Source organism: Grampus griseus (genome assembly GCF_964374135.1).
Source record: "Grampus griseus genome assembly, chromosome: 16".
NCBI lineage: Eukaryota > Metazoa > Chordata > Mammalia > Artiodactyla > Delphinidae > Grampus > Grampus griseus.
This window is the reverse complement of record NC_139010.1, coordinates 64,279,295-64,292,969: the sequence shown is the minus strand read 5'-3', so window position 1 is coordinate 64,292,969 and position 13,675 is coordinate 64,279,295. Positions and strand designations below refer to the sequence as shown.

At 41.4% G+C, this 13,675-nt stretch overlaps 1 protein-coding gene across 4 annotated transcripts in view; it reads left to right on the top strand.

Moving 5' to 3' along the window:
* SORCS1 (sortilin related VPS10 domain containing receptor 1) overlaps positions 1–13,675 on the top strand; it is a gene marked incomplete at both ends in the record, with an annotated part of 558,785 nt that overhangs the window by 456,163 nt on the left and 88,947 nt on the right. For all 4 annotated transcript variants that reach the window (XM_082674065.1, XM_082674064.1, XM_082674066.1 and 1 more), the window contains one exon: positions 1,708–1,821. In XM_082674065.1, coding sequence (XP_082530191.1) covers positions 1,708–1,821 — 114 coding nt within the window. The remainder of the gene's footprint in view (positions 1–1,707; positions 1,822–13,675) is intronic.

The following is a 13,675-nucleotide window of genomic DNA, read 5'->3' as shown; positions in this document are numbered from 1 at the left end:
CTGACTGCTTCTCCTTCAGTCACTCTATTCAAGGAGGAACCGTATGGGGAGTTAACTTTTTATCTTAGTGGTTTGACTTTGGCCTTACCAAACAGTCATTCTTTGGCAGAGAGCAAATTTATTTTCACATAGAAAACCAAAGAGAAAAAGTAAGTCCCAATTCCCTGATTTCTTCTGGAAACCTTTGTTCCTTTGGGAATCTTTTCTGCAAGGTTCCAACATAAGCTAGTCTTTTGCTGTTGGCATTGTCCTGTGTTGTTTTCTTCTCAATTTTAAGCTTGACTAGGGTGAAAAGAACACAGGGTAAGAAAATCAGTTAAGTTTCCCCCTTTCCCCATCTCTCACTCCCCTTAGTCTTGGCCCAATTCCTGCATTCGTGATTGGAATCTGCTGCTCATCCCACTAACTAAAATGTAATTGGAGAAGTGGGAAATGCATCATGAACGAGGCCATCGTAAAGTTACCTGGTCAAATGGGATTTTTGTAACTGCATGATTTCTGAAAATATTTTGGAAGGATCGCCATGCTCTTATTGGTTTCTACTAGTAGCTAGAGCTTCAGTGATACTTCTTGACTATAGCATAATGAAAGGTGGTTGTCACTGAATGTTCTCTCTTGGCTTGGCTCTCCCCTGGACAGCCCTCTACCAGGTGACCTTGCCTGTTATTCTTCAGCGTTTGTAAAATAATTTCCTTAAATGAACACTGGGTGTCCTGTAGGCAGCGTTCCTGAAGTCTTCCTACCTGTGCTGTGTTGCATCAGCACCAAATCCAGCTGGGATGGGCAGAATTCTAGGTGCCAGCTGCCTGGTGACAGGCCCCTGAGCAAACCTAATTCTCCTTCCCCAACCGTCATGTGCCAGTATCTCTCTTCCATTACACAGATGGGCCAATTCATACTAATGCTCACTGATGGCCACCTGCGAGTTATCTGTGCGTGTGAAGGTGCAGTTTGTTGCCATACTCTGCGCCCGGTTTCATCTTTCAGAAGCCAAGAATATCAGGCCACTCAGAGGCTCCTGGAGATAAGAATGCGAGGAGGCTGAGAAAAGTCTTTGACTATTTTCAAACTAGAGAGCAGATTTAAAGCAACTGGCAGCATTAACGGCATAGGACAGAGCTTTTCCTTGAGGGAATGCTTGCAGCAGTCCTGAAGGACATTTCCTTTCCTGCTATGACTTTGAAGCATATGGCTTGTGCACAGAGAGACCTGGCTCAGCTCTCCTTGGTAGATCCAGATGTCTTGGAAGAGCACCCCAAAGACATCACTAGTAATGAGGATTATGCCACGTGTGAATGCCTTAAACTCTTCAGTGAAACTTGACACTGAGGACGACGTCCACCATTATAGCTTTCTCTGGGCCCAACCACAATCAGTACTGTGTCTCCCCCTAATGAGAACATCTACTCTCCCAGCTTAAAGGTGTTTAATGGGAATTATTGGGCATTGAGCTTTCTTCTCTACACATGCACCCCTGTGGCCTCCAAGCTAACATTTCTCAAAATGGCTTCTGTAGAATGTTTTCATGGGTAATTGATAGATATTCCATGGAAAAAAAAGATTCCATTTTTGGAAAGGCTTTGATTCAGTGAATGCCTGTTTTTTGACTAATTGACGAGGGTAGAAGCTGGCTGTGGACTGACGTGCAATTGTTGTCAGTAATGTTGCCATCTACTGAAAGGTTTCTCTTGGCTCTTTCCCCAACAGTGACTATGGTTATGAGCGACACAGCAATGGTCAGTGCCTGCCAGCCTTTTGGTTCAATCCATCTTCTCTGTCGAAGGACTGCAGCTTGGGACAGAGTTACCTCAATAGTACTGGGTGAGTGTCTGAAGCAGTGGCCTTTGGAGGTCAACTTCTGCTGCTTTTCAGCCTGTGTTAAACTTACCGAATTACTTCTGATCAAACGCCAGGCCTATTTCATTACAGCACTGATTTACTTGCTTTTGTTCATTTTAATAATGCAGCACAAATTTGCATTAATAGTGCAAATTTCGTCTGAGAATAAGACCCCAGTTGCAAACAAAGAAACAAAACAGGTTCCTTGGATGAAGGTGGCGATGATGATAATATATACATATCTTCATTTTTTGATACTTTATTTCAGAACTAGTTAATCACACGAGGCTACCTTTTACCTTCACAACATCCCTGTGTGGAAGGCCAAACAAATATTTCCCATGTGCATTTCCTGTTTTATAGATGTGGAAACTTGAGGCAGAAAAGAAGCTCATTGACTTTTCAAGAGTATCCTAGTGTTAGTAGGAATGTGTTTCATTTTCTCTCTGTCCAGTCTTGACACATTGAAGGCGTGCATTCTGATCTTTATAAATCTGGAAACAGAGTCTAAATTTTGTGTTCAGTGATCTGTGTTGTGGGGTTTATCCAATATTATTTAAGAAATACCATAAAAGGGAAACCATTCTGTGACTTTCCCACAACTGTAACTGATATTTATGGACTTAGAAAATAGTGTGTGGAACTTGTTTGGATTCTAATTCAAAAAAACTATTAAAAGACATTTTTGAGCCATATGGGAAAATGGACTGTGGTCTGGTGATTAGTGATGTATTAATCAGGGTTTTCCAGAGATATGCTTTTCTATCTCCAATTGCAGATTATATATATATATATATATATATATATATATATATTTATATTTAAAGAGATTTGTTATAAGGAATGGGAGCATCCAGCTATGGAGGTGGGCAAGTCCAAATCCTGACATCCGCAGGGTGAGAGTTGGCAAGCTGGGGACCCAGGAGAACAGATGGTTTGTTTCCATCCCAGTCTGAACTGTGATGCTGAGCCAGGAAAGCTGATGGTGTAGTTCCTGTCTGAAGGTCAGCAGGGTCAAAACCCAGGAAGAGCTGATGTTTCCATCTGAGTATGAAGGCAGGAAGAAAGCCACTGTCCAGTTTGAAGGCAGTCAGGCAGGACAAATTTTCTCTTATTCAGAAGAGGGTTAGCATTTTTGTTTCATTTAGGCCTTCAGCTGATTGGAAGAGGCCCACCCACATTAGGGAGGGCAATCTGTTTTACTCAGTCTACTGATTTAAATGTTAATCTCATCCAAAAACACCCTCAGAGAAACACCCAGAATAATGTTTGACCAAATATCTGGCCATCCTGAGGCCCATGCAAGTTGACACATAAAATTGACCACCACAGGTGATATCAGGTTATATCTAAATCTAAATATTTCTATTATATTAACTAAATATATTATATATTTAGGTGTCATAATGATATTTTGGTTAGGCTCAAAAAAGAAACCTTATCTTTTAGAGATACATGATGTATGGCATTTGTTTTAAAATATTAGAAAAAGGGATGGGTTTAGTAAATTTTGAAGATAAATTAATGAGGGCATGGGTATTTATGATACTATTTTCTCTCATTTGTGCATATTTAAGAATTCTGATATTGAAAAGTTAAAAAGAGAGGAAAGGAAGGAAGGAAGGGAAGGAGGGAGGGAGGGAGAGAGTAGGTACCTCACCAATAGACCAACATTACTTGACAATTGCCCTTCTCATTTCTCATGCGAGCTGCAATACAGAGGAGAGGATGTTCATGTTTCCATTTATGTACTTTTGTATTTGAAATTTTAAAAGTTTTTTTAATTTTAAGAAATTACCAAAATAATATATACTACTCTCAGAGCATCTCACCCTAAGGGATTTTTGTTGAGTTATCACATCTGCTGGTTTCATCCGTTCCATTCAAACTGTTTGCAGAAGGAGGGAAAAAACATAGACACATACGTCAGATATTCTTATCTCTGATTGAATAAAGAAATAAGCTGTGATTTATTTGAAGAGAAACACAAAATCTGAGAAAAATACAAATAACATTTTTACAGCAATGGGTCGGTGAGGTCTTCAGCATCTAGCATCATGGGAGAAATTGAAAAGGGCTGGTGAAATAACTAAACTTAATGGTGAAGAAATGCCAAAGACAGGACTTTTATCACTTGCATGTACTGGCATGTTTAGACATTGTAAAGGGCATTAGGAGCCCCTGAAGCTAATTTCAGAATTGATTTTTATTCACTGTCAGTCAGGGGAGTTATACTATTGTCTCTTTGGTATTAGTGAGAGGGGGCTGAAGTACAGAGGGGTCTAATTGTTCCAGATGCGACTCACATCACTGTAATAAGGCAGAATGAAGGCTGATGACCCCTCACTTTTCAGTTTATTGAGAATATATATGTATTTTAATTTTATAATTATATACATATATTTACACACACACACACACACACACACACATTTTTCAGCTACCCCTAAATAGGTTTCACCATTCCTTTGGTGAACTCAGTATGTGAAACCCAAATAAATCCTAACCTATATAAAATGAAACATCAGAGATGAATAATTTATAATATTCTATTCAATGGGATTTTTCATCTAGCCCTATAAAACTAACATTTCCATTAAAAAAGTGTTTTGGCAATATGTGTCCAGGTATATAAATGTTTGTCAATGCAGTTATGTTTATTCATCACACAATCACAGATATTACTTCCTAGGGCTCCACCTCCGCTCTCAGAAGGTTGTTCCTCTCGGTGGGCATTACCTGAGAGCGTCTGCCCCTAAGGGATTTTTCTTGAGTTACCACATCTGCTGGTTTCATCCATGCCATTTAAACTTTCTGCAGAAAAGCATCAGCATCAGTGAGCAAGTTTGTGTAAAAGGAACATATGATTAATACCAGTTATCAGCAGATAGGATGAACGCCCTGCTCTCAAAAGTAAGGGGCTCGCAGGTGGAAGAGTGACCACCTGCATAGCACCGTGTGGGCTAAGGTCGGGGACAGGGGTATCAATCGTAACCCCACAGATCAACATACTGTCTAAACTACACATTTGCATCAGAAATAGGAAGACCATTAGCTGGGACAGGGGCCTGGAATCACCCTCACGGAAGGCCCCAGTATCATCAAATTCCCATTTGCGGTGTCTGTAGCCAGCTCAAGAGTTGGCAAGAGAGAAAGTGTAGATGAAATTGAAAAAGGACTTTCTGCCCTTCTGAATACCACTCCAGTCCCTGACCCCAGATGTCCCTTGGCTCTATGTTGATTCAGTGGCATTTCATAAGCACAGATTCAGTCATCTGTTGTAGCTGCTACGATGCTGCCATTAAATATTTAGCTTTTCACTTACAGATGTTTAATTACAAAAAAATATACATGTTTTCTCTGTTTAAAAAGCCAGTTTAGATTATCACCCCAGTCCTGGCCCCCTTTCCCACACAAGTGTATCTAACACTTGTGCATGTTTGATATGCATGTTTCTAAACACTTTCCTTTGCATTTGTCAGTGAATAATTATGCCAAGAAAAAAATATACAAAATTAATTACGTTGTTTTTATGTGCAGTTTCCTACTAGATATGTTGTTCTTCTAGTTCCCTTTTTCATTCAAAAACATAACTTAAACATCTTTCCAAGTCAGAGTATATAAGGCTACTCTCCATCTAATTTCTTTTTTTTTTTTTTTTTTTTGCGGTACGCGGGCCTCTCACTGCTGTGGCCTCTCCCGCTGCGGAGCACAGGCTCCGGACGCGCAGGCTCAGCGGCCATGGCTCACGGGCCCAGCCGCTCCGCGGCATGTGGGATCTTCCCGGACCGGGGCACGAACCCGTGTCCCCTGCATCGGCAGGTGGACTCCCAACCACTGCCACCAGGGAAGCCCCATCTAATTTCTTTTAACTCCCTAGGATTCAAGCACATGGGATTATGTAGTCATCCCTTTCATGGACATTTTGGTCATTTCCTGTTTTGTGCCGCTATAAACAATGCTGCAGTTAGCGTTCTCATAACATAATAATTGTTATTAAAACCCTACAACAATAATTAGAGTCTCTTTGGCAATTGAAGGTCTTTCTGATAGCTCCTAAAGCAAATTCCACCCAGTCAGCTGATTACTTCTTAGAGTTGAGTATCCAGGCATTGCCAAATACCTCCCCCATTAAGGGTTGAAACACCAGCTTCCTGCCCACGCACTGCCTGTGAGTCCCACACATGAGAGATTCAGTTATATTAACTGCCACCCTCCTGTAAAACACGGACACCAATGGATTCTGTAAGGAAACACCGAGAGGAAGGGCAAGCAGGACTTCCCAAGTTAAGAAGGTGTGAAGCAGGTTATTGTAGGCAAAGGAACAAGAGATGATCCAGGTGAAAAGGCCATGTCGGTAGTTTTCTCAAGGACAAGCCCTGACGTTTGTGCCTGGAAGTCTATAGAATTAAGGAGCCATTGGGCCCCGTTTTGAGTCCCTCCAATGCCTGTTTTAAGCCATCCACGACCATCTCGGGTTGTCAGCACAGAATCTGTATTAGCTTCAGGCTGGGATGAAGTGCAGAGGAGTCACAAGGGCAGGGTTGGTTTGAGAGTTCTTGCCTCCGTAGATTTCACTCTCCAGGCACCTCACTTGCCTCACCCAGTCTCTTACGGCAGGGCACAGACTGCAGCCATGCAATCAGAGCTTGAGCTGAACAGGTCTACTAAACAATCGTCCCTTGTCAATCAAGCTTAACAAGCAAATCTGCCAGTAGCACCTTTCTGCGAGTTTACTTGAAAGCATGTAGGTAAACCTTCCTTTTTTTTTTTTTTTTTTAAGGCCTCACTTTGTAAATGGTTATGGTTGCTCTCACAGTTAGTTTATTACCCTGGATATATAAAGTGTTCTCAGGTTCACTCACTTCACTGTGATGGAAACATTCTAGCATTGGTTATTATTATTCCCAATAGAAATGCTATTTCAAGGAGATGCCAAAATTGTTACCAGCTTCACTGTGTAGAAGTGAACAGGTGTGCAGTTTTTGTTTCAGTTCTTAGCAAAGTCTTAGAAAAGAGAGTTGGAATAAGTATTGAAATAGGTACAGAATGTCCCTCTAGGTGGCTGTAGCCACCAGTCCTTAGGGCTTGGTCCAGTGGTCTCAAGTGTCCAATGTCCACACCACAGGACAGCGTGTGAGCATGCTTCTAACCACGTTCTCCCTGCCTCTTTTCACCCTTTCCTTCATGCCTTCCACAAGCCATTCCATGGAAAGCAAGGAGACTGGTAATGGGGCCTCAGCCTGTTGTGGGTACAGAGTGAACTCAAAGGGGGAATGTGTTGTTTGGTGAAAAACAGTTATTTTAGAATGAAACAAATTAAGAGTCTTAATCCAATCTCTGCCATTTACCTTTAGCAAGTGACTTCCTTTCTTTGAGATTTAGTTTCGTAACCTATAACATTTTGCTGTTTGCTTTTGGAGGTTGATTAAATATGATACTGTATATGAAGCATAGTGCCTAGCAGATAGTAGTCACTTTACAAAATGCAGATGCCATCACCAGCCTCTGGACTTTTGGGGTGAAGGGGTCCTCTGGAGTGAAGGTAAAAAGGACGGGGAACCTTCCTTTTATTGTGTATCTATAGTCCAGACATTTACTTCATACTTAATAGTCATGACAGTACTGAGATCTAGGACACATTTAACCTAAGCCCTTGTTTGGTCATCGGTAAAACTGAAATAACAGCTTGTGTAGGCTCATAACGTCACATGATTAGTATCCACTGTACATCGAAACACACGTCGGCCCCCAGCACCACTCAAGGCAGATAACACGTGTACCTGATTAGTGAACGAGTCCCTTTTCTTCAAATAACTTGAAATCAGTATTCATTTGTATATCCTCTGGCATTTAGTGCTGAAATAACCTCAAATTCATTCCTCTGTTTCTCCATCGATGACTATAAATATCTCAGTTTGCACATACAGAAGCCCAAGCTTATTTAGTTGTACTTATATATGGTTAAATCTTGTTGATGCTGTTTTGGATCCAGGGAACATGATACAAATTTAAGTTGCCAAATTAACTAGGATGTTGCTTGTTTCATGCCAACCGTAAAAGATTCTGTAAATATAAAATAAAGTAGACATTGGGCTGGTTTATTCTAAGAAGCCAAGATAACCTTCTCAAGGGACAGATTTCTTTTTGCTGTTAAGCCAGAGAGATTTCTAGATGTGTTTATAAAAAAGTGGGTATAGAAATTTTTGTCTGTGGAGTTTCTTTAGAGGAGCCATTAATCCCTCCCGAAAGAATGTAAATGTGCAGTGACAGTTCTTATTGATCCTCAGGGTTAGTTTCTCAATATTCAATGGGAATATTTACTCAGGAAGTTAAAAAAAAGATTTTAAAATAGTATTAATTCAGTATCTATATAAAAATACTTAGTAGGTCCAGGAAAAAATATATACACATAAAGTATAGCAAAATAGCAATCCCCATACTGTCAACACACATTTAGAATGTTTTAAAAATGCTTTCTATATAAAGCAGAAACTAACACACCATTGTAAAGCAATTATACTCTAATAAAGGTGTTAAAAAAACAAATAAATAAAAATGCTTTCTAGAAACATATTCCTTTCTACATCAGCTATGAAAACATTTAGACCTTGGTTATCCTGCCACTGTGCTCTGGGGTTGCTATTTCCAGGGTCTCTTGGGGGCTGTGGTCATTTCCCAAGTGATCCCATTTCTGATCCTGATAGGAATCTTGCTGTTCAGTCTGATTTATTCAGCAAGATTTGTCGCTGTGCATCACAGAGAATAACTGGTCCTAAAAGTGGTGCATGTGTTTCAAGTCCACAGGAAGGAAATCACTTGCATTGTTTATAGACCCAGCACTGCAAGGACCCAAGTAACTGTTTTCTTGGAACTCACCCGTGCAGTCTCACAGCAAACGCTCCATAACTGTGGCTACAAAGTTGATTTTTCAGACTATCTTTCTTAGATGCATTTTCCCTTATTGTTATGGGATGGCATTAGGGTTGTAATGAAGAAGGTGTATGTGGAGATCTGGTTCCTCACATCGCTGTCCTTGCCCACATCAATGGTATTGACAACAACAGTCCTCATCCGCGTGGTATGGCATTATGGCAGGAGAGTTCCAAACTCAGTCCCAAGGCCCATAACCACTACTTGCCCCCTGTGTGAGCTTGGAAAGCCCTCTAAACTGCATCTCTTTTTTTTCTTATGTGCAAACAGAGGGATTCTGTTGGATGGTCTTTGAGACCCCTTCAGGTTCTGACACGTTCATGACCAATTTGAAATGATTCAGTATTAGGATTCCTCGGACTGCAGATGCTTAAAAGTAGGGAAATTTTCCTTCTGTAAATTTGTTGTACAACTAGTTGACTCTAGCAGTGGATTCCATGAGCCATTCTCGTGATTTTTGATGCTGTCATTTAGTTTAACGTGGCCATATGTCTCACTTCATCAAGTTGGCATTCAGAATGAAGTTACATTCTATTTACTGTTCAAATTAAATGACTTGTGCTTCCATCCTGCTTAATGCAAGAGAAGTTTTCTCCCCTCAACCTAGTCTTCTGTCTGAGTAGAGTCCCCTAATCCCAAGGCCTGCTTACTCAGTTTAAGGGGAACGTCCTGAGAGCTATTGCCTTGAAGAGAGAAACTTGGAGAACCTGCTTAGTCAGCCATGGAACCCTATTCTTTCTGAATGTTGGGGTTATGGCTGCTACGTAAGATTATTGTTGAAACATGAGCACATTGGATCTAGAAAGATTTTAAGTGCTAGCCATACACCGTCCCCAGAACCAGCTCCCTTCTCTGTCCCCAGGGCTTGCCCCATGTCTCGTTTCAAGTTAAGTGTCATTGTAACAAGGTGGTTTTCCCTTGAAAACAAAGACAGATACTACAAGCCAAGAAATTAAACTATTTAATTTTTTCTCGTGTGCACAAATGAGGGTTAACAGAGCTCAGTGACAACAAGACCTACCTTGACTATAAGAAAACCTAGAGTTCTAGCTCTTTCTTGGTCATTACATGTAACAACTACTGTGAAAAAAGAGGAGACATCATAGGAAAACATAATTTCTACACTGATTTTTGTTGTTGTTGTTGTTTTTGGCGGTACGCGGGCCTCTCACTGTTGCGGCCTCTCCCGTTGCAGAGCACAGGCTCCGGACGCGCAGGATCAGTGGCCATGGCTCACGGGCCCAGCCGCTCCGCGGCATGTGGGATCTTCCCAGACCGGGGCACGAACCCGTGTCCCCTGCATCGGCAGGCGGACTCTCAACCACTGCGCCACCAGGGAAGCCCTCTACACTGATTTTTAATGAATGAATAGAAGCTTGACAGAGTAAAGACCATCCCAGGCAGAATGAACAACACAGGCAGAAGAAGACATGTAGACTTCAGCCTGGCCTGAGCTCAGGAAGCATGTCAGGAAGTGGAAAGAGCTAAAGCTGAAAAAAAAATGCATTGAGGACAGATCATGGAGCTCTCCTTTAAACCTGAACTTTACCCTTTATGGGTAAGCCATAGGCAGTTTTGAATGATTTTAAGGAAGGAATTGATGTGGTCTGATTTGATCTTAAGATAATCTTGGCAGTAAGAGCATGGCTTCTATTTTCAGGGAACTTGCTGTATAAGAGCAAGCTAATATTTAAAACCTTAAATACTGACTTTTTACTACCTTTTGATATTTTAACATTTATTAAGATCTTGCAATGTGCCAGATTCGATGCTAAGTCCTTTTGAATGCATTATCTCATTTAATCCTCCCAAGAATTTTAGGGAAAGATTCTGTAATTATCCCTATTTTACATGCAGAGAACCCAAACATTAGAGTCTGGGTAAATTGCCCAAGTGTATCTAATGAGTAAGAGCCTGCATTTAAACTCAGACTATTTGGTTCCACAACACTAGTTTGAACCACCAGGGCAGTGATCTTTAATCCTGGCTGCACACTAGAATCACCAGGGGAACTTAAAAACAAAACACACTGATGCCCAGAATTCTCAAGTAAACCATAATTTCTGGGGTCAGGGTCTTGACATCACATACAGGGTTGTGATTGACTAAACTAGACTATACGGTCAACTTAGCATACACTGAATAGTCATAAACATCTATATCAAACATCTGTACCATAAACATCTGTACAAAATCATAAATTAAAAAAAGAACTGCTGAATAGCAAAATCACAGGATATGAAGACTTCCAATGTTTTTTCCAGTTTTACTCTGACAAAGAAAAACTATGGCCTCCCTCTTTTTTTTTAAGACTGGCAGGCAGCCAGAAGGAAGATCAAAGAGAGTAGGGGTAAAAAGGAAAAGGTGACAGAGGAGTATCAAGAAAGGAAGGAAGAGAGAAGCTGAAACTGGGGTTGTTGAAGTAACAAGACACTATCTACAGATGAATGGTCGGTAATATCAAAGGTATATTTGCAGAATGTTTCCTTTCAGTAATTGTACAAAGACTTCCTTGCCATTACAAAACATTTTTATTCTTGGCAGATTGAAGAATGTTTTACTAACTAAATGCATCCCAGTAATATTCAGAGCTTAGGTCCAACATAATCATAAGTTGCCTTGTTATTACAGAGGTAAGCAGCCCCATTTAATAACATACTAAATGTATTATTCATTTATGTAACTCAGACCCAGGGATTGCTGCTGGGATGAAAATTGAACCATTCTGTAATGCAGGTGTGTGCTTACTTGAGTAAATGAACTCTGTATTTCTGCACAATTTTCTTCTAAATTTCGGGGACTGGTCTGGTAGGGCTAATGTGATGCCATTTTCATCCAGGAAATAAAATGGTTTCAGAATGGTTTTTAATGAGCATTTTTTTTAAATTACCAACAGTCTTCTCTGTGGCAGAATCCCAGAGGGATGGATTCGTGCTTTGGGTTTAAGCAGGACTCCTGCTGCTGCAGGATTCAGAAAAGCCTGTGGCGATGATTGGTCAGAACAGCGACAAACAAAAGGAATGTTCTCTATCTGATGATTCCACTGGTGATGGTGGGCCCATGCCTTCATAGCTGCTCACCAAGATAGAATCACAGGTGTGCTTGGATGCTAAGTGATTAAAAATTATAAGCTGCCTTTAATTTGCGTAGTGCCTTGCCTCTGAAACACGCAGGGAGTTTCTGATGCATGTTTCTGATACACGCAGTGAGTTTAACTCACTGGGATGCCATAATTACCGTGTGACATTGCTGGTCATTTTCTGCTACCATTGCTGGTAACAGAATGTCACCATTCTCCAGTGTCTGTACGGTATTTTTCTTCTTTCCTATCTGCGCTTATTTTCTTTCACATCAGCGTACAGTCATAAGCATCTACAATGGACTTTTCAAAATACCAGATGGGGTGATGTTCAAGATGCTCAGATAGGACAATGACCTATCAGAATGAGTAGGGATCTTAGTGTGGGAGCAGGGTTTGGGAGGTTTCCTGGTGTTCTAGGTATTAACGCATTTGCTTCTGGATTGCCAGGAGAAGCAGGGACTCCAAGGATAGGGGTCAGCATAGTTGGGTTGGTGGGTGAGATGCTTGAAGGGTTTCGGGCAGTGGTAAGACCCAACTGTTAGGCAGATATTTCCACATTTAACCTCGTACAGTCATCCCAGTGTGAACCTCCTGATTATCAGCCTTGCATGTCTGGGGCACAAGGATGCTCTCTAGGAGCTTAAAGTTCACAGTCACACAGGAAGAAAATCATAAAAGGCATAAATGACTCCTATCAAGTAAATCATAAGGATTCCTGTAAGAGCTTAGAGGACATATCTCACTCCAGTTAAAGAGGAAGTAGAGTGCAGTGGTAAAGAGTACATATATTCTAGAGACAAATTATCTAGGGTCCTAACTGTGTGGTCTTGAGAAAACTAGTTAAGTTCTATGAATCTTAATTTCATCTGTATATTGGGAATAATAATACCTTCGTTATTAAGGATATTCTGAAGGCAAATCATGTTAAGAACTTAGTACAATGACTAGAACATATTAAGCACTCTCTAAATATGAACTTCTTATGATTTTACTATCATAGTCAGGACAAGACAGGAGGTAAGCTGCCACTTAAAGTGTGGATAAGGGAGATTGGTTCAAGATGGCAGAGTAGAAGGACATGCTCTCACTCCCTCTGGTGAGAGCACCAGAATCACAACTAACTGCTGACCAATCGTTGAAAGGAAGAGACTGGAACTCACCAAAAAAGATACCCCACATCCAAAGACAAAGGAGAAGCCACAATGAGATGGTAGGAGGGGTACAATCACAATAAAATCAAATCCCATAACTGCTGAGTGGGTGACTCACAAACTGGAGAACACTTATACCACAGAAGTCCACCCACTGGAGTGAAGGTTCTGAGCCCGAAGTCAGGCTTCTCAACCTGCACATCCGGCAATGGGAGGAGGAATTCCTAGAGAATCAGACTTTGAAGGCTAGCAGGATTTGACTGCAGGACTTCGACAGGACTGGGGGAAACAAAGACTCCACTCTTGGAGGGCACACACAAAGTATTGTTCACATCGGGACCCAGGGGAAGGAGCAGTGACCCTATAGGAGAGTGAACTAGACCTACCTGCTAGTGTTGGAGAGTCTCCTGCAGAGGTGGGGGGTGGCTGTGTCTCACCGTGATGACAAGGGCACTGACAGCAGAAGTTCTGGGAAGTACGCCTTGGCTTGAGCCCTCCCAGAGTCCGCCATTAGCCCCATCAAAGAGCCCAGGTAGGCTCCAGTGTTGGGTCGCCTCAGGCCAAACAACCAACAGGGAGTGAACCCAGCCCCAACCATCAGCAGACAAGTGGATTAAAGTTTTACTGAGCTCTGCCCACCAGAGCAACAGCCAGCTCTACCCAATACCAG